Source organism: Elephas maximus, chromosome 18 (genome assembly GCF_024166365.1).
Source record: "Elephas maximus indicus isolate mEleMax1 chromosome 18, mEleMax1 primary haplotype, whole genome shotgun sequence".
NCBI classification, from domain to species: Eukaryota; Metazoa; Chordata; class Mammalia; order Proboscidea; family Elephantidae; genus Elephas; species Elephas maximus.
The window spans coordinates 63,102,799-63,123,743 of NC_064836.1; the positions used below are offsets into that span (position 1 = coordinate 63,102,799).

The following is a 20,945-nucleotide window of genomic DNA, read 5'->3' on the forward strand; positions in this document are numbered from 1 at the left end:
TATGTTAATGGTCATGATACTACATTGAAGATTTATATCTGGTAAGGTGCTGCATAACTAAAAACATTGAGTTGAGCACACCAGTAGTTCCTAGGACCTGGCAAGAATTATTTCATGTAATCACTCGATAAACAGATTTCAGATAGTCTGTTAGGAATTTGGTTACCGAAAAAATAAAATCTTCTGCCATGATAGTTAACTTGGGGTAGAATATCTTTTTCTCTCTTCTTTACTTTATTTCTTCTTTATTCTTTGGATTGTCTTTTTTACCATTTTCCTTCATTTGCTTGTTGAACAAAAGGATAGCAGTTTAAAGGTATTTTTCATGAATTTTGCGTTATGAATCTGTATTGTATTCATCATTGTACCCCTAGCATCCAGCAGATTGCTGTGTATCTCATACGTAGGTGCTTCTTAAATGTTGCTTGAATGAATGAAATGGCTTTTATTTTTCCCTAGTACTACATTAACCCAAAAAGTGATTTTTACATTTTTATTATTTTAAGAAAGGTGACCCTTGTGATGGTGGGACTTGATAATGCTGGTAAAACTGCAACAGCAAAGGGAATCCAAGGAGGTAAGTTCAGAATATTTCTGTGCTTTCTAAATTCTATTACATTATTCTCAATTATTTACGTATCTATTTTTAAATTGCTTTATTATATTATCTTTGGGTACAGATAGTGTGCTTGGCCCTGTACTCCATTACCTGACATATGTTAGTGTGCTTGTGACTAATATGACACCTAGGCTCTGGCTTGACAGTCGTGGCCTATTGGCATGTTGCAGAACTGAGTGTGTTTCAGACACAGAGGCTCTCTGAGGCGCGGGTCAGCTAATAGGGATCACATCTGCGCTCTAGCCCAGAAAACCAAACCCAGTGCCGTCGAGTTGATTCCGACTCATGGCGACCCTGTAGCCCACAGGAAGGGGAAAACTAAAGAAAGAACTGCATGTCCCTGTCTTTCAGGACTCCCGGCTTCTCCTTATGTGCTGTTAGCCAGAATTCAATCACATGGCCATACCTAGATACAGGGGAGGTAGAAGCAAGGTCAGCCAACACGGCTGTCTTAGCGTCTGATGCTCTTTTTCAACATTAAGTAGTATGTTAAAAATAAGTGTCTGTGCTATTAAAGGGTTTTGTATCATATGCATTACATCTAATTGGCTATATTTATTTAGTCTTCTTAACTTAATACTTTGTACTATTATGTAATAGTGACCGTGCTAGTGAGTTTGTTAGCACTCAGAGGATGTAATAGCAGCAGGCATCTTAAGGGTATGAATTGAGAGAAAACCTACCATATGTTTCTGAAAACTGATGATTACAACAAGATATCATGCATATCAAATAGGGGTTTTTATGTATGGAAATGTATGAAATAAAAAGAACTCAGTGTGATGGAAAAGTATTTTGTTACTCCTAAATTCTACCATGTAACGTTAGATGTAAATTACATAGTGTTGTCTGTGGATTCTTCTAAAGCCTTTTTACATTCTTACATTGTCTCCTAAATTATATCCTTGCTGAATCATCTAAATTAGGAATCAGCAAACTTGTTCTGTAAAGAAGTCCTCACAGATCATATGGTTTCTGCCCCAGTGACGCAACTCTGATGTCGTAGTGCAAAAGTAGCTGTAGGCAGTATGTAAACAAATGAGCATGACTGTGTTCCAGTGACACTATTTATGGACACTGAAATTTGAATTTCATGTAATTTCCATTTGTTAGGAATTTTGATTCTTCTGTTGACTTTTTTTCTCAATTATTTAAAAATGTAAAACACATTCCTAAGGTGCCAGATTTGGCCTGTCGACCATAGTGTACAGACCTCTGGTCCAAACTTCCCTTTTCCACTCGTTCAGAGTTTTGCGTTCTAGGAAGCAGACACCTAAGAATCTGCTAGTCAAACCCTGTGATTTGCTGCGTGTACTTTGAACGTCTTTGCTCAGTTAGGCCACTTCCCTTCTGTCTCCCCTCCGCGTGCCCGGCTCTGAGTCTCAGAGATGTTCCAGGTGTCACATCGTGAACAACAAGTCAAACCTTCTTTCAACTTTGAGCTCCTCTCTAGCTTTGTTTCTGTGCTTCACTTCCTATTTACTCTTCAGCCTACTTCAATGAATGACTTCGTTCCTTAATTTTTTTTTTTAAAGATTCCAGTTTTATAGAAGTACTTGAAAAAAAGTTCCCCAAATTAGGCATTTTCATGCCTTTGGCTTTTTGTTATGCTGTCTTCACTTGTCTTACTAGGGAGGATATCTGCTTTATTTTTTAAGAACTCATTTTATAGTCTCCCCTGTGAAGTCTTTTCTGATCCCTCACTGTCCCAAACCATTGCTACCACCATCAGCAGAATTGCTACTCCCTCCTTTTTGTATCAGTGTTTAATTGCATTTTTCACTCTCTACCACTCCAGACTGTGAATTCCCTAATAGGAATTTTACTTATTTTGGTGTCCCAGTTCTTTGGACCATGAAAACATTCTTCCCATGGCTTCTACTCTTCCAATTACTTCTAGTTCTTTATTCACCTCCCTATCTTTTTTTCCCTAATGCCTGCCTTATTGCCATTTATTGTCTAATTTATTGCCATTGCCTAAATCCAGACTCCCAATGTCTTTCACCTATAATATGATAGCTCGTTAATCTAAGGATACCTTCCCTACCATGAACTTCACTTCTTTCAATCAGCTTCTCTTCTTGTCAAAATGATCGTATTAGTTGGATATGGGTTCAGCTGCTCTAACAGAGACCTAAAATAGCAATGACTAAAACAAGATAGAATTTTATTTCTCTCTCATAACTGTCTAGGCAGAAGTAATATAGGGCTGTATAGCCTGGTGTTAGGGAATGAAACTCCTTCTCCTATGTGTTTGGCCATCCCTAGAATCCTCTTCACTTACTTGGTCTAATGTAGCTAGCACACCACTACATGTACGTTCCAGCTGGAAGGAAGAGCATGAAGTCTAAAAGAACATGAACTGAAAGCTGCTGCCATTACTTCAGTCCACATGTCATTGGGTAGGACCAGTGGTATCTTTGAAGCTAGCTTCTACTGGCTCCTACCAACTCATATCAGCAACCATCATTTCTTCCCAACTCTGTGTTCAAGTAGCCATGGTATTCATACCTTGGAAACTGGCAGACACTACATGTCAGGGCTTCTGTCCTACCCTCACAGAGAGCTGTTATCAGACATGCACCAACACACCTATTAAGAGTCTATTCTTGTGGACACCCCTAGCTTCCATGGAGTCTGGGAGTTGCAGCCTTTATCCTAAGCAACCATGTCCCCAGCTAAAATATCCAGGATTCTCTGACCATCCAGTAGCATTTCTTACCTGGAAACTATTGTTATTTGGGTGAGAAAATTCTTTGTGTGGATTGGACCCTCACATTGTTGAATATTGAGCATATAGTGGATGCCCTGGCCATCATGACAGCCCAGAATGCCCTATGTTCAAATAGCTGCCTTCCCTGTTAGAGTTTGTATTTGAGGTTACATGGTTTTTATAGGCTACTTTGTGCTGCATAGCTTTGGGAATCCAGGGATTGTGTTAGTGTCCAACATTCACAGGATTTTTCAGACCAGGCTTAATTACTTTTTTAGCCGTGTGGATCATTAAAAAATCTTAGTAGGCTCCTAGTCAGTAGCATAAGGTAACTACAGCCAAGAAGCTGTAGTTTATGGGATGAAAAACTTTGAGTTAGTTTTACTACCCTCTGTGCTATGCAGGTCTACTCTGTCCTATAGGGTTGCTATGAGTTGGAATCGACTAGACTGCAGTAGGTTTAGTGTTTTTTTTGTGTGTGTGTGTGCGCTCTGCCAGTCACTGTTTGTCTTAATTTAATGGCGGCCACCTTGGAGCCATCTAAAACAGTAGTCTGGCTCCTGTTGTCTGGCAGAGAGCTGGGAGAAGTTGAGAAAGGCCAATGGTACCTAGTAATGCTCCATCTTTAGAATCACCTCTTATCTCTGCTTCAGTTTTGTGATGTAGAAACAATTGGCATTTTCAACTCTGACACATACCAAAGTACAGTTTATAGGCCACAGGGAGAGAGTTCCTCCCTTCTAGAGCTATATTTCTTTCCGTTTCTTCTTGCAAACTGTCTAGCTTTAGCCTGAATTTATGCATCTCTTATAGGACTTTGAAAAGGGCAGCTAAAATAGCCAACATTCTGAATTTAACAGCTATTTTCTCTAGAATCGTATGCTTAATTGACCCGTGTTCTGCCTTCCATAGTATCACAGGCTACAGTTTCACCAAATGGTTTGCTATGACACAAACAAGAGTAGCTGGTTTTCTAGCTTGTAATATCAGTGTTATCGTTTGTTGCATGACTGGCAATTGAATAATATATGTTTTAGTTCTACTACAGAGAATACTCCTACTTCCAGATTTCAAATTCTACTTCAGATCTCATATTTGCATTCCAGCCCACAGGAGGGAGGAGAGAAAGGAAGGGAGGGCATACTCCTTTCCTGTCCATCCATTCAAAAGAATAATGAGTGAGAAGAAGAATTACTCTTTGTCTTTTGGGGCATGACCCAAAAGTTGGAAACAGTAGTTCCCCTCTTATCTCATTGGCCAGAATTCAGTCACACGGTCACTGTAGTTAACAAAGGAGACTGGGAAATATCCTTATTCTGATGGTACAGTAGTTAAGCACTATGGCTGCTAACCAAGAGGTCAGCAGTTCGGATCCACCAGCTGCTCCGTGGAAACCCTTTGGGGGCAGTCAGTTCTAGTCTGTTGTGTAGAGTCACTATGAGTCGAAATTGACTCGACAGCAGTGGGGTTTTTTTTTTTTTAAGCACCCAGCTAAAAATTGCATGTTCTAATTTCTTAGAAGAAGTGTATGATATTGGTGAAGTAAAGGTGTATCTGATTTCCTCATGGTGATCTTTGAAAAAAAATAGTAGTATTTATTTCATTATTGTTTAAAACCCTTCTGTGGCTTCTCATCCACTGTAGGTTATAGATAAAGCTCCAGAGCAGGGCTTACAAGGCTTTGCATCTGCTTTATCTTCAGTCTCGTCTCCTGTTTGTCCTGCTCCACCCACTTCCCTTCTGCATTATAATCGAGCATAGCCAATTAGTTGTGGTGCCAGTGGTTTGCACATCCATGCCAGTCTCCTTTGCATTTGCTGTTCACTCTGCTGCAATATCCACCTCGTCCACCTGAAAAACACGCATTTTCCAGGAAGCCGCCTTCTCCAGGAAAGCTATGATCCTCTTTGTCATAGACTCAGTTATTCTGTTTCTTGGCTTTCTTCTCATAGTACTTTGTCAATTCTTTTCTTACCATGTCTTCACTATATTGTAATTATTTGTTTATATATGTTTCCCCTGTAAACTAAGAGCTCTATAAGATCAAAAGCTGGATTTTATTAATCATTGTATTTCTATAACCCTGCAGAGTGCTTAGTGTATGACAGATGTTGAATAAATAGTTATTGATCCTGTATTTGCATTTTATCTTGCACTTTATAGAAATTGTATCTTACTGGAAATGCTTTACTGAAATCATCAGGATTAGTGATCATGTGTCTTTGTATCCCTGGTTCTTGCATAATGCCTGCTCTATAATAAACCCTTAATAAGTTATGAGGGTGAATGAATGGATAAGTAGATGGAAGGAAAGAAAAAGAAGGGTGGATGATGGACAGCAGCTTCACCTGTTTTAGCGATCTGGTGTTGTGGTCTTAAGCCACTGTATGACTTATGCTGGGTGCTGAGAATGCAAAGACATGACCCCAGGTGTTGGGAAGGTATAGGAATTATGAAGACCAACGAGAAGACAGCATGTTATTATAGAAGGTACAGGTGTTAAGATGGAGGTTTGTTTCACTAACTAGGAGCACTTAAACATACTGGAATTAGAGAAGGAATCGTCGGGGAAGGATTGTATCTGAATATTTAATCTTGCATCTTGAAACTCGGAATCATGAGTATGAACCAAGGGAAAGGGTAGAAGGTTAGGGGAAGTGTTTTATGTATCAAAAGAGGTAGGCTTTTGAAATCCTGAGGGCCTGGATATAAGTCCTGACTCTGCCTACCATATAACCTTGAAAAAATGACTTAATCTGAATCAGTGTACTGGAAATATTGTCATGATATTATCTGTGCTTACAGTGGTCTCTCTACCTAGAATGTTCTTCTCCCTTCTCTGATACTACCATGTAACTTTTAAGACGTCGCTCAATTTCACTTCTTCTCTGAGGTCTTTCTAGACCATAACTTGCCCCTTGCCTCTCTTCACCCTTTCCCTGTTTAATGCCTTCACACTATCCTCTAGAGAGTTTTTTAAAGAATGTGTACATTCTGTCTGATTTCCACTAATATTCTTTCTCTCTGTATTGTACCATATGTCTTCTTAAGGACAGCAGATATTCATCTTTATATTCCAGTGCCTAGCAAAGTCCTGGTACAGAGTAGGTTTTCAGTACATGTTAGTACCTTTTTTTTTTTTTCTAGTTTAATATAGTTGATTTATTTTCACTGAAGATTACCTTGGGGCACCTTGCAAATCACACTCATACAACTGCCTGTTTTATCTATAGAAACCATTCTGACCAGGACTAGAGCCACATGTTCAAATGTCTAGTATAGTCCTCTTCCTGGAAAAGCAAGCCTGTCACCACTAATAATTGCCTGTTCATCCCTGTAGATAATTAAGGTCGTAGTGACAGAATGTGATGTGTAATGGCTCCATGAACTTTTAGGGAGCTGTGTAAACTGTACTAAGGTGTTTGCTTAAAGAGAGTGATGCCTTAGAGGTCTGTTCCTCAGTAACATCTAAGCCTAACAGCAAGTATTTTTCAAATTCATGTTTGTAATAGCAATTTTTTTCTTTGTGGAACTGAAAAGGCCCTCTATACCAGTGTTGTCCAGTAGAACTTTCCACAGTGATGGAAATGTCCTGTATCAGCTCTGAGAGTATACCCAGTAGCCACATGTGGCTTTTAGCACTTGAAATGTGGCTAGTGCAACTGAGGAACTGAATTTTTTATTTTATTCAATTTTAGTCAAATTTAATTTTGAAAGCTACATGTGGTTTGTGGCTACTGCGTGGACTCTGTAGCGCTAAACAAAACCCTTTCATTCTCTTTATATCATAGGCATCAAACGTGAAACTTGAACCCTTTTTCCTTATAACCCTTGAGTAATCAGATTCTATTACTCTTACATGAATTCTCATTTTCTATCCTTTCCTTTTTTATTTTGATACCTTATCAGGATTGTTTCAGTGCCCTCTCACTTCCAGTTGGTTCTAGAGATTGTTGCAGGGTGAATCCTAATAAAACACCTCTTCAGTAACCTTAGTCATGTCATTGATCTAAAATGCTTTCATTGACTTCCCGTTCTTTGTCTTTGGATCTCTCTCCAGTTTAGCTTCAGTCTGCATTCAGAAGCTTGTGGGTTTGCTCCAGTCACAGTGCTCAACTTGCTTGTACTTCCTTGCCTTTGCCATTCCCCTTACTTAAGTTACTCTTTTGCCTGTTTAAATCCTACCTGTCTTTAAGGCCTAAGTACCATCTCCTCTCTCAAATCTTTCTTGACCCTCTGTTGATCTTTTTAATCCATTTACTTATTGCCATTACCCCTCCTTGGCAGTTACAGTCGTATACATTCTGAATTACCTTTTTGGGTGTTGTTATATACAGGAGTATAAAAAAAAAAAAAAAACTCAATTGTAAATCTGTTTAAACATCCAAAACATGTCGCTATAGAAACAATGAGATCTCTTTATGTTTGCAAGCTACCCTCAAAAGTCTCTTCATTTCAATTGTAGCTTTAATTTAGCTAATTAAAAAAGAGTAGTCTTAACTTTTTGTAGCTTCTCCTATTCTTTGATTCTTCAGAACTCTCTTATTTTTTAAATGTTCAAGGTTTTTATTATAACACCATGGAAGTTGTAATAGTCCTAGGGATGGCTGTGATAGTAAAGGGCTAAGATTTTTATTGTTTCGAACTTGGCGAGAAGTAGCCTTTAGGGCAGGGGTTCATTCATTTATTCATTCGACAGATTATTTATTATATCCCTACTGTGCACTAGGCAGAAGGAGCCCTGGTGGCACAATGGTTAAGCACTCATGGCTAGCAGAAGGGTCTGTGGTTTGAACCCACCAGTTTCTCCACAAGAGAAAAGTACCTGGTGACCCGCTCCCATAAATATCACAGCCTCGGAAACCCTATGGGGCAAGTCTGCTCTGTCACATGGGGTCACTGTGAGTTGGAATTGACTTGATGGCACACAACAACAACAACATGTGCTAGGTGAAGTCCCTGGGTAGTGTAGACAGTTGATATACTCAGCTGCTAACTGAAAGGTTGGAGGTTTGAGTCCACCTGGAGGTGCCTTGAAAGAAAGCTTGGTGATCTGCATATGAAAAATCAGTCATTGAAAATCCTGTGGAGCACATTTGTACTCTGACACACATGAGATCTCCATGAGCTGGAATTGGCTGGATTGCCAAAAAAAAAAAAAAAAAAGACCCCAAAACTGGTATACATTATTGTAGGTGCTGTGGTTATATCAGTAACTACAGAAAACAGTGAATTCTAGTTGGATATTTTATAATATTTATTCTCCCCCAACCAATATCCCGATGTAATGCTTGTTATGTAAGCAAATGATAAACATCCCACTTGGTACTAAAATACAATTGAATAACATTTTTAATTCCATTCAAGTTATATAGTTAAATAGATGCTATTAACATAAAGCCTAAAGATTGTTTCTTTTGTGTCATTTGAAATAGAGCACCCTGAAGATGTAGCTCCTACCGTTGGATTTTCCAAAATTGACCTTAGGCAAGGAAAATTTGAAGTCACCATCTTTGACTTGGGAGGTGGAAAGAGAATTCGGGGAATCTGGAAGAATTACTATGCTGAATCCTATGGAGTAATATTTGTTGTGGACTCCAGTGATGAAGAGAGAATGGAAGAGACAAAAGAGACAATGTCGGAAGTCCTGAGACACCCCAGGATATCGGGAAAGCCTATACTGGTGTAAGTAGTGATGGTGTCACTGTACACACGGGGCAGTGGCATTAGCCAGTGAAGACATTTACTTAAGTTACAAAATACTGAACAAGTCAAAATAGTCACCATGAGTATAATAAAAAGTATGCAGCTAACTGGGAATTGTTAATATGCTGAGGTCCTGTTGTAATACTGTCTGTAGTGATGAAGGGTTGAGACAGTATTATGAACAATGCTTATAATTAGATCTTCTGGGTACTTAAATATAAACTGTTCATTTTGTTGCCAATGTACTTTTTTTAAATCACATTTTGCATTCTGAAATAGTCTATTAACAGAGTTCTTGAACATTTTAAATATTTTTTCCCATTTTAATAACTTATTTATGCTTTGCTTTTGTTCTTATTTTCTTAAAGAGTATTGTTGCCTGAAGTATATTTAAATGGTTTATTTTTCAAATTCAGTTCTCAGTTTTCATTTCTGTATTTTCATGTTGAACATGTGCTCTGTGTCATTATTAACTTGGCCGTATACTTACACCAGGTGCCTAGACCAAAAACCAAAACCAAACCCACTGCCGTCGAGTCGATTCCGACTCATAGCGACCGTATAGCTGGACATTTTTTAAAAAACTAAGCCTTTTTTGTACTCACAGTATTTATGCATAATAAACACTAGATGGTGCTATAACTGTGAGACCTGGTAAAGTGAAAGTAGTTTAAAATATGTGTTTATATTGCTCTTGAACTTGAAATAAGTTCTTTTTTTTTCTTGTCCTTTTCCTCACATTCTTGTGATTAAGTACTTAAGGGGGGCAAATCATTAATGTATTATGTGGTTAGATGAGAATTGGAAGCAAAGCTTTTCAGTGATCTTCGGTAGTAAATGAACATTTTTAAATGAGGCAGATTGGAAACCCTGACTACAGATGGTAAAGCTCTGTTGAATTGTTTATTGGTAAAATTTACCGTGTTTCATTTTTATAAATTGAATCAATCAGAGAGAAATTATGAGGTTTGTATGTTCTCACCTTTATGGAATCTGAAAGAAAACTTTAATAGAACTATATAAGAAAGTGAACTTTGTTGAACCCCCCCTTACGCTAAAGTATTCTCTCCAGATATTTAAGCAGAGAATCAATGGCTTCTAGATGAAATTAAAAAGCATTGATGACAGACAGTCATTTAAAAAATAAATTCTGTGTGCTTTTTAAAACTTAATATTAATTTATTTATTCTTTTCATTCTTTCATGCATTAATTTAGCAAATATTTATGGAACACCCACTTTGTGCCAGGCGTTGTTCTGATGATGGGGATGCATTAGGAAGCAAAACAAGAAAAGCCCATATGTGACCTCATGAACTTTTTTGGGGGTGAGGCACTCAATGAATATAATAAAAATTATATCCTAATTTGTCGTTATTAGTTGTCAGGTCAGCCCTGTCTCACGGTGACCCCATGTACAACAGAACGAAATGTAGCCCAGTCCTATGCCATCTTCACAAGTGTTAGTATGCTTGAGTCCATTGTTGTGGCCACTGTGTATTTTGAATCTTGCCTTCAGTCTAGGGGCTTCCTATATTGGACACTATTTTGTTGTGCTCCGTAGGGTTTTCACTGGCTAATTTTCAGAAGCAGATTGCCAGGCTTTAATCTGTCTTAATCTGGAAGTTCTGCTGAAACCTGTCCACCATGGGTGACCCTGCTGGTGTTTGAAATATCAGTAGCATAGCTTCTGGTGTCATATCAACATGCAAGCCATCATAGTATGACACACTAACAAACGGGTGGTAGATACTGTACATTAGGCGATAGGTATATGAAAAAAAATTAAGCAGGTAAAAGAGTATCAGGAGTGCCTGTGATGGTGGCAGTGGCAAGGACATGTTACTCTCATAGTTAGGATAATGATAGTAGATCTTATTGAGAAGATGACGCTTGAGGCTAGGGAGTCAGTCAAGCAGGTTCCTATCTGGGGAAAGGTCTGAGGCGGGGGGCATGCAAGTGATTAGTGACTATACTGATTACCCAAATAACTCTTGGCAAGATGCCTACTTTTCGTTCTGTCAGCTGTCTCAGCTAGGAAATTGCCTGAATTGTTGTTAGCCACCTTGGAGTCAATTTCAGCTCATAGCAAAACAAAACTACAACTACATGTAGGGCGATTGCTTCACCACTGTAATCTCATAGTAAGTGAGAATGCACAAAGACATGAGAATTAATTATGACGATATAGTAAGTTTATGAAATAGAGAACGGTTTGCCATTTGATCAGTTTTTCTCAAGGGAGAATTACAGCTGTAGAATTTTTATTAATAATAGAGGTACACTCCTTTTTGAAGTGAATGTGCTTTAAAAAATATAAAGTGTGCGAGAGGTACGCATTCTTTTTTTTTAAATTTTATTGTGCTTTAGATGAAGGGTTACAGAGCAAATTAGTTTCGCATTAATTAATACACATATTGTTTTGTGACATTGGTTGCCAAGCCCGTGACATGTCAACCCTCTCCCTTTCTCAGCCTTGGGTTCTCTATTACCAGCTTTCCTGTTCCCTCCTGCCTTCTCATCCTTGCCCCTGGGCTGGTGTGCCCATTTAGTTTCGTATACATGGCTGAGTTACATGTGTTGTTGCTTGTTTTATGGGCCTGTCTAATCTTTGGCTGAAGGGTGAACCTCAGGAGTCACATTCTTAATAATTTAGAAAATATAGGAAATAATGAGTTAAAAAATCGTTCATCTGCCATCCAGAGCCAGTGATTGCTGACATTTTCATGAATGTCCTGTGTATGTTTTTGTAAAACAGGTAAAGTTTGCAGTGTTCATATAACCTATGAAATTTTGTAACCACCCTTTTTTCTATTATAAACAAACCCCTCTTGAGTATCTGCCCAAGATCCATATTTGGAAGTTCTCTTGTTTACCTTTTTCTCTCTGGCCTACAATTAATTATTCTTACTGTCTTAATATCTCTTGGGTCTGTTCGCTACTCTCTGTCCCATTGATGTTACCTCAGTTCAGCCCCTCTTCACATCTCTCCTGCGTTACTGATAACGACTGTTTCCTAACCAGTCTTCCCGCCTACCCTCTAGACTCTTCTCTACATTGCTGGCAGGAGCTCTTTTCTTTGTTTGATGTTTTTTTTTTTTTTAATTGTAAAACAGTTACGTACTTCTTATAACACATGAAACAATGCAAGACTATGTAAAGAATAGGGAGCTTTTTTTAAAAAATGCAAATTTGGAAATTTTACTATTTCTCTGCTTACAGTCCCTTCAGGTCCCTTCGTAGCTTTCAGCATGAAGTGCCACCTCTTTAATATGACGTCCAAGGCTCTTCACGATCTGCTTCTTCAATCTCTTGTTTTTCTACTTCCTTTTTGCTCTTGCCTGTTCAAGCCTTAAACATGCTGCTACCTTCTGCCTGGAGTGTCCATTCCTCAACTTTTTATGTGGCTAATTTCTACCACATAACCTGATAGATAATGCCTCTGATTTCAGATCAGAAGATTAAGAGTTCGAGTCCCTGTGTGGTCGCTACTGGGAACTTTAGAAGGAGCCCTGGTGACGCAGTAGTTAAGCACTCAGCTGCTAACTGAAAGGTTGGCATTGGGAACCTACCAGCTGCTCCTTGGAAGAAAGATGTGGCAACTGCTTCCGTAAATATCACATCCTAAGAAACCCTATGGGGCAGTTCTACTCTGTCCCTTGGTGTCGCTGTGAGTCGGAATCAACTGGATGTCATTGTGTAACTTTTAGGAATCAATTAAAATGCTGTCCAGCCAAGGAAGCATTCCTAATGACAACTTACAAGGGCACCCCCAACCTGAGAATGATATTCTTTGTTTGTAACTACCTCACTGTATTGTGATTAGTTTATGTCCCCTTAGCTCTTAGCTCTTTGAGTCAGGGATTGTAGGGATCTAGCACAGTGCCTGGCAATTGTTGGTTTAATGAACCAGTGTAATAGCACCAGCTTCATGGTTTAGAGAACAACTATACTTGCTTGCAGATTGATGATGCAAGTAGCGTGAAAAGAGTGTGGGACAGTCCAGAAAGTCTCTGGATTTTATCTCACTATTCCTCAGAAACAAGCCATGTAATTTAAGTGTACATTCTAACTGCTGTATTTGTCGGCACATGGTGATAGTGGTATTGTGAATTGCTGACTTGGCAGCTATAAATGAAACTCTTTTTGGAAATTTTTATAAATTACAGAAATTAAAGGATTAACATAGTGAAAAGTCAGAAGAACTGAATACTAGTCCCACCTTTGACATTAATTATTGTATTCTTTGCCATGTCATATGTCTGGGGTTGAACTAGGTGGTCCTTAATGTTTTGTGGGAGTTTTTGAAGAGGTGAGAGAGGATTCTACTTTTTATAGTTTTGTAATACAGAACTCTTTCCCTAGCATAACACTGCCTTGCTCTGTTTCCTTTTTTTTTCAATCCTGGAAAACTCTGTACTTAAATTTGATATTTGCGACATGTAGATTTTTATTCTAATGAGTTGCATATTTATTATTTACATGTTCCCTAAAACACATTATTTGGAATTACTTGACATTTGGTCCTGTGTTAAGTTTTTTTTTGGAAGTGGGGAGGGATATGTTAGGTAACATTTGAGAGAAACCATTGCATAGGTAAAGTTATATTTGTATAAATATGTTAAAAAAAACCCTCGTTGCCATCAAGTCAATTCCGACTCATAGCAACCCTACTGTAGGACAGAGTAGATCTCCCCTATAGGATTTCCAGGGAGTGGCTGGTGGATTTGAACTGCTGACCTTTTGGTTCGCAGCTGAGCTCTTAATCATGGTGCCACCAGGGCTCTATTTTTATATAAAAAAAAAAAAAAATTTTTTTATAGTGAGCCTTTAATTGGCATAGTGTATTTTATTGATAAAAGGAAAGAAAAGATAATAAAAAACAATTTAGATTTGAAATGCATTATTTTGTTCCTCTATAGCAGTTGTATTTCTTTAATTCTGTTTTGATTAAGCTATACCACATTTTCTCATATAATAAAATGTGGTATAAAAAAAAAAAAAAACTTTTTTTTTTTTTTTTTATACCACATTTTCTCATATAATTGTTGTCAGTGCGTAATAAATTTATCCTCAGAAGCTTCCTGTGAGTTGGAATCAACTTGATGACAATGGTGTTTTGTTTTTTTTGGTTTAAGGAGGTTCCTAAAAAAAGGAGAAAAAAAATCACAGAACCTGATTTTATATAGGAGGCCTAGCGTTTAATTCTCAGTCCGTGACTGTGTGATCTCTAAAAGGCCACTTAGTTTTGTTTCTTGTTTTTTTTTTTTTTTAATTATAAAGTGAGAATGATCATTTCCACCCCACCTTTCTTACAGAATTGCTCTGAAGGGGGAAAAAAAAAATGAAAAAGTAAAAAGTTAGGTTCTAGATTCAGTATGAATTCTCTCCTGTTGTTATTTAAATGATACAAAAATATTTTTAAAAATAGGGGAAAACATTTTTAGCAGCCCCATACACCCTGGCTGGTACAAATGGTTAAGCACTTAACTACTAGCCAAAAGGTTGGCGGTTTGAACCCACCCTCCCATGTCTCAGAAGACAGGCCTGATGATCCGCTCCTGAAAGGCCACAGCCTTAAAAAGCCCTATGGAGCAGTTTCTGCACATGTGGGGCCACCATGAGTTAGAATCGACCTGGCAGCAACAGTAGGCACCAGGGAAGATTGCTGTCCATATTTAGAGTCTTAAATTATGTACTCTGCAGTAGATAATGCAAGTGAGACTGTATTGAATGAAGAGCTGACCTACCTCTGGTTTCTCTGTGGCATTGAAAAGTCCTCTGGATGGTAAGTGGGAAGGGCCTCTAGAGAACCCTACTAAGCTCAGTGCTAGGGGATTGTGGGGATTGGAGAATTAGGGGAAGGGGACTTGTATTAGGACACAGGTTAGAGTACTCCTTGTTACACAGCTGCTTTCTTCCTACCCACAGACATCTCACCTATAAAATAAGCTTCTAATTTCTTCCATTCACCCTGTGTCTGAGCCTACATTAGTCAATTTAGGACTCATCAAGCCTCTCAGAACTCACTCTAACACTGGGTAACTCTTACTCCCAGTGGGCAGAGAGAACAATAGACCTCTGAGAAGGTTCAGTCATTCAATAGAAGGAAATAAACCTGGAGAATTAGAATCTTGCCCATAATCAAAAAATTAGAAATTGCTAGTGCTGGAAGTCATTCTTGATATTTGGAAGTGGAGTAGGTGACCACAGACGTAGGTCCTGAGCCATCTCTAGCTCTGCCAGACCTGCTCCTGCACACCAGCGTCGCATCATGCATGATTGTAATTGATGCCTCAGCCGGATTTCACCTGATGTCGTAGACTTGAAGTTCCTCTTGAAACATCAGAGTCACAGAACATCACTAGGCTTCTGTGTTTATTACTGCAGGAGTCCTGTTTGGCAGCTTTATGGTAGTTACTACTTAATTAGTACAATATTTTAATTAAAATCTTCTGAAATAAGTTAGGGGAAGTTGAGTAACCACCAGTTTAGAAAAAAGATAGAGCGTTTGGAACTTGTATTCTAAGAGCTATGATGAACTTGTTTATGGTCCTAGTGAGTCACTTTGTTTCCTTGGACTTAGTGATTTAATGTCTCTTCTAGAATAAAAGTAGCTGTAAGGTATCATGGAAACCCTGCTGGTGTAGTGGCTAAGTGCTACAGCTTCTAACCAAAAGGTCAGCAGTTCAAATCTACCATGTGCTCCTTAGAAACTCTATGGGGAGGTTCTACTCTGTCCTATAGGGTTGCTATGAGTCGGAATCAACTTGATTGCAATGGGCTTGGTTTTGGGTTTTTGGTAAGGTATTATAATATTATGTATAATATTATAATTATATTTTTATTCAGCTCATGAGGAACCTTTACATAGATCAAGAGGCAGTTGTTCGGACAGAACAAGGAGATACTGATTGGTTTAAAGTCAGGTAAGGTGTGTGTCAGGGTTGTATTCTTTCACCATACCTATCCAATCTGTATGCTGAGCAAATAATACGAAAAGCTGGGGTATACAAAGAAGAACGGAGCATCAGGGTTGGAGAAAGACTCATTAACAACTTACGTTATGCAGATGACACAGCCTTGCTTGCTGAAAATGAAGAGGACTCAAAGCACTTACTAATGAAGATCAGAGACCATAGCCTTCAGTATGGATTACACCTCAACATAAAGAAAACAAAAATATTCACTGCTGGACCAATGAGCAACATCATGATAAACAGAGAAAAGATTGAAGTTGTCAAGGATTTCATTTTTCTTGGATCTACAATCAACAGCCATGGAAGCAGCAGTCAAGAAATCAAAAGACGCATTGCATTGGGTAAATCTGCTGCAAAGGACCTCTTTAAAGTGTTGAAGAGCAAAGGTGTCACCTTGAAGGCTAAGATACGCCTGACCCAAGCCATGGTATTTTCAATTGCATCATATGTGTGTGAAAGCTGGACAATGAATAAGGAAGACCGAAGAGGAATTAACACCTTTGAACTGTGGTATTGGTGAAGAATATTGAATATTCCATGGACTACCAAAAGAATGAACAAATCTGTCTTGGAAGAAGTACAACTAGAATGCTCCTCAGGAGCAAGGGTGGCGAGACTGCGTCTTACATACTTTGGACTTGTTGTCAGGAGGGATCAGTCCCTGGAGAAGGATATCATGCTTGGCAAAGTATAGGGTCAGTGGAAAAGAGGAAGACCCTCAACGAGGTGGATTGACACAGTGTCTGCAACAATGAGCTCAAGCACAGCAACGATTGTAAGAATGGCTCAGGACCAGGCAGTGCTTCGTTCTGTTGTGCACAGGGTCGCCATGAGTCGGAACCGGCTCGACGGCACCTAACGACAACAACAACATATATAGTAAGAAAACCCCGAAAAACCCAGTGCCATCAATTCTGACTCATAGCGACCCTATAGTAAGGAAACATATATATAGTATGGTTAGTTGCTACTGCTGCTAACCAAAAGGTTGGCAGTTCAGATCCACTAGGCGTTCCTTGGAAACTCTATGGAGCAGTTCTACTCTGTCCTATAGGGTCACTATGAGTTGAAATCGACTACCATGGCAATAGGTTTTTTTTTTTTTTAAATATACTTATTAACCAAGGTATGAATTATGTTATCTACCTCAGCCTACTCTGTACCCACATACTCTTCCTTTAAATATTTATATCTAAACTAAAAAAAAAAAAAACCTCAAATTACCCCAAAGTAAGTAGTCTTGACAGGTAGAGAAGACCTTTCCAAGAGGAAAAGTAAACAATAATTTCAGTTTTATTAAAAAAAAAGTAAACACAAACAGAAAACAGTTGTGATGGACTCAGTTCCAACTCATGGTGACCCCTCGTGTGTCAGAGTAGAACTGTGCTCCAGAGGGCTTTCAGTGGCTGATGTTTCTGAAGTAGATCACTTGGTGCCTTTTATTCCGAGGTACCTCTGTGTGGACTCAAACCTCTGACTTGTGGTTAGCAGCCAAATGTGTTAACCATTTGCACCACCCAGGGACGCCACAGTTTTGTAAGTAGTGCCGAAATTAGCAGTATTCCCAAGTTTTAAGCTCAACATCTGTTCTGGAAATTTTCTGTTAATAATATTACAGTATTTATTGATTACCCGTGAAAGGAACTGAGCTGGGAGGTATTTTAAATCTCTTAACCTATTGAAATTTTCAGCAGTGCAAGGTTACACTGATATAAGCAGTTGGCCCATGTTCTTTATCTCCTTTCTCTAGTAGAGAGACTTGAAAGATGACCTCAAAGAGATAAAAAATTACTCCTCTTTATAGTTGACTCTTCTAACACTTTTAACCAAAATATCTGTGGAGACCAACAAGCTAAAATTTCCTACAAGGATAATAACAATTCTGCTTGTGTTAGCACACTTGAATTACTGGAGTGCTACCACTTTTTTATTACATGCTGTCTGCATTTCTGTGGAGTTATGTGACCTAACTTAACTTTTGACCAAACCTCACAAACTGGATGCTTCACAACGAAAGAGAACAACAACAGATCTCTGAGAATGTTCAGTCGTTTAATAGAAGGACGTAAACTTGAAGAGTTAGAATCTTGCCTATAATCACAAAATTAGAAATTATTAGTGTTGGAATTCATTCTTGGTATTTGGAAGCAGAATAGATGACCACAGATGTAGGCCCTAGGTGATCTCTAGCTCTGCCAGACTTGCTCCTGCACACCAGCCAAATGTCATGCATGATTGTGGTTGATGTCTATCATGGATTGAATTGTGTCCCCCCAAAATGGCTGTCAGCTTGGCTAGGTCATGATTCTTTTGTATGATTCTATGATGATCTACCATGTTACCATCTGATGTGATTTCCCTATGTGTTGTAAATCCTAGCACTACCGTGTAATAAGATGGATTAGCGGCAGTTATATTGATGAGATCTAAAACATTAGATAGGCTCTTAAGCCACTCTCTTTTGAGATATGAAAGAGAGAAGTGAGCAGAGAGACATGGGTACCTCATACCACCAAGAAAGAAGCACCAGGAGCAGAGGGCGTCCTTTGGACCTGGCGTTCCTGCACGGAGAATCTCCTCACCTGGGGGAAGATTGACAAGAAAGACCTTCCTCCAGAGCCAACAGAGAGAGAAAGTCTTACCCTGAAGCTGATGCCCTGAATTTGGGCTTGTAGCCTACTAGACTGTGAGAGAATAAATTTCTCTTTGTTAAAGCCATCCACTTGTGGTATTTCTGTCATAGCAGCACTAGAGGACTAAGACAGTGCCTCAGCTAAATTTGAAGGAGTCTCACTCAGGAATGAAAATGTAATATCTTTGATTCAGTTTTACCAGGTTTATAAACATTCCAATAAAAGTTTCTTGAACTGGGGTCTCTTTACCATAGGTTGTGTGGTTCAGTGAATTCCCTTATTTGGCCTTTGTCCCTGGTTTTTGGAAAAACCAAACAAACCAACCAAACAAACAAAAACAACCTTAGGGGGTTTCCTAAGTAATTAAAGTCTATTGACTAGTCATGAGAATTTGTTGGGCACCAGTCTGGCTAGAGAACCCACCTGGTAACAGATAGTGAGCATATGGACTGACTGATAAAATCCTGGAACATGGGGGCTCTGGGAGCTTTTCTACTCCAAGAGCTGCCCCTTTTGACAAAGGGAAAGACATGCTGTACTTGGGAAAAAGAAAGCTCAGCTTTAGGGACCTTGCAGACCTTGCCCATGTACCTCTTCCTGATGCTGATATTTTATCCTAAATTGTAACTTTTTACTCATGACCCATTGTTGTTGAGTCAGTTCCGACTCATCGCAACCCTATAGGTCAGAGGAGAACTGCCCATAGGGTTTCCAAGGAGTGGCTGGTGGATCTGAACCGCCAGCCTTTTGGTTAGCAGCCAAACGCTTAACCCCTGTGCCATCAGGGCCCCTTTTACTCATGAGTTGTATATCCTTTTACTCTAATAAACCTTATAACCTTAAGTATAGCATATGAGACATTACAGCAAATTATTGAACCCAGAAGAGAAAGGGAGTGCCATGGAATGGCAGCTGGTGTCAGAGATAATGGAGAAGTGGGAAAGTGGAGATTGGATTAATCTCTGCATCTTGGGAATGGGACCCCTCGTGGTCCTTATCAGAGAAGGTGGCCTGCCAGGACCCACTTCAATTACATAAGCAATTCTGAATACATGCACGTTTTTCCTCAGGGCAGATCCTAGCTCTCATCAAATTCCTAAAGGAGTTCATGGCCAAAAAGGTTAAATTGAGTTTCCATAAAAAAGAAACAATAACCGTGCTTTTATGTATTTATTTTTTTGATATGTGATTTTTGTCACGAGCTTTTATTGCTTATTTGACTTGCCTTCCTTCTAGGCAGTATTACAGGAAGGTGTTAGTTTGTAATTTTCTTTGATTCATTTTCATTATTATGAGTACCAAGAGAAGTTAACTAGGTTATGGACTATATAAATATTGTTATTGGACATGGAGTTAAATGTACTTTTACTATGTTAGACCTATAAATAATCAATAGGAGAATCTGGGTCCTTTATAGAATGTTGGAGCTCCGTAAGTTTGGACTACATGTCTCACTCAATCATTTGATCCTTAGATATAGGGATAAAGCCCCTAATTTACTGTTTTCACCCTTTTAATTCCTACTTGTTGCGTTTATTGGGCCTACTGACTTTAAGACTTCTTTCAGTGGTACCTTACCAAGCTGTCATTGTCATCAGCCTCATTTAGATGTACTGTTGATTCACCTTCAAGCCTCCTTTCAGAGGCCTAAATCACTTTGTCTCTTAATGGTGTCTAGACACATAGGTGCTGTAGCTTACAATAAAGCTTCTCAGGTGGTTGACTTTTTGGTAATTTTGGCACAGGGAGCCTGCAAAAGTTTCCATCTTCCTCTTTTCCCCCGTACCCCCCATTCCATTTAAAAACAAAGAAAAACCAGTTAACAGTGTTGTTACACATGAAGATGTTGTCCATGGACTACTGCATTATCAGCCTAGATCATTTAAATTGCTGGAGGTGGGGCCAGGGATGCTTGTTTTCCTCACAGCTCCTCCAGATTGTTGTGATACATAGCACATGGGAGAACTACTGATGGAGGAGGAAGATGGTGGGCTTTGGAGTCAGACAGACCTTGAGTGGTTCGGTCAGTCTTTCTGACCTTCTGTGTCTCCCCTTGTAAATAAGAATTTTAATGCCTTCCTGTGTTCTTATGAGAATGCCAGATAATGTGTTTGAAGTATCTAGCACAGTATTTTTATAGTGTTCTGTCAATGGTTGTGAACGTGATTGTTGTTATTCTTGACGATATGCTTTGCCTTTGTGAAGATGAAATCAGGAGAGCTCCTTGTAAAGTGTCTCATATGAATTCAAACTACATGAAGCTTATGCTTCTAAGGAATGGCATCATTAAGTGGTT

The 20,945-nt window shown here is 38.9% G+C and overlaps 1 protein-coding gene across 2 annotated transcripts in view; it reads left to right on the top strand.

Moving 5' to 3' along the window:
- The window catches only part of ARL13B (ADP ribosylation factor like GTPase 13B), a 90,615-nt gene that overhangs the window by 14,941 nt on the left and 54,729 nt on the right, over nucleotides 1-20,945 (top strand). Inside the window, exons 2-3 of one of the 2 annotated variants that reach the window (XM_049857820.1) lie at nucleotides 507-577; nucleotides 8,768-9,017. In XM_049857820.1, coding sequence (XP_049713777.1) covers nucleotides 507-577; nucleotides 8,768-9,017 — 321 coding nt within the window. The remainder of the gene's footprint in view (nucleotides 1-506; nucleotides 578-8,767; nucleotides 9,018-20,945) is intronic. The other variant, XM_049857821.1, reaches the window with a different exon arrangement.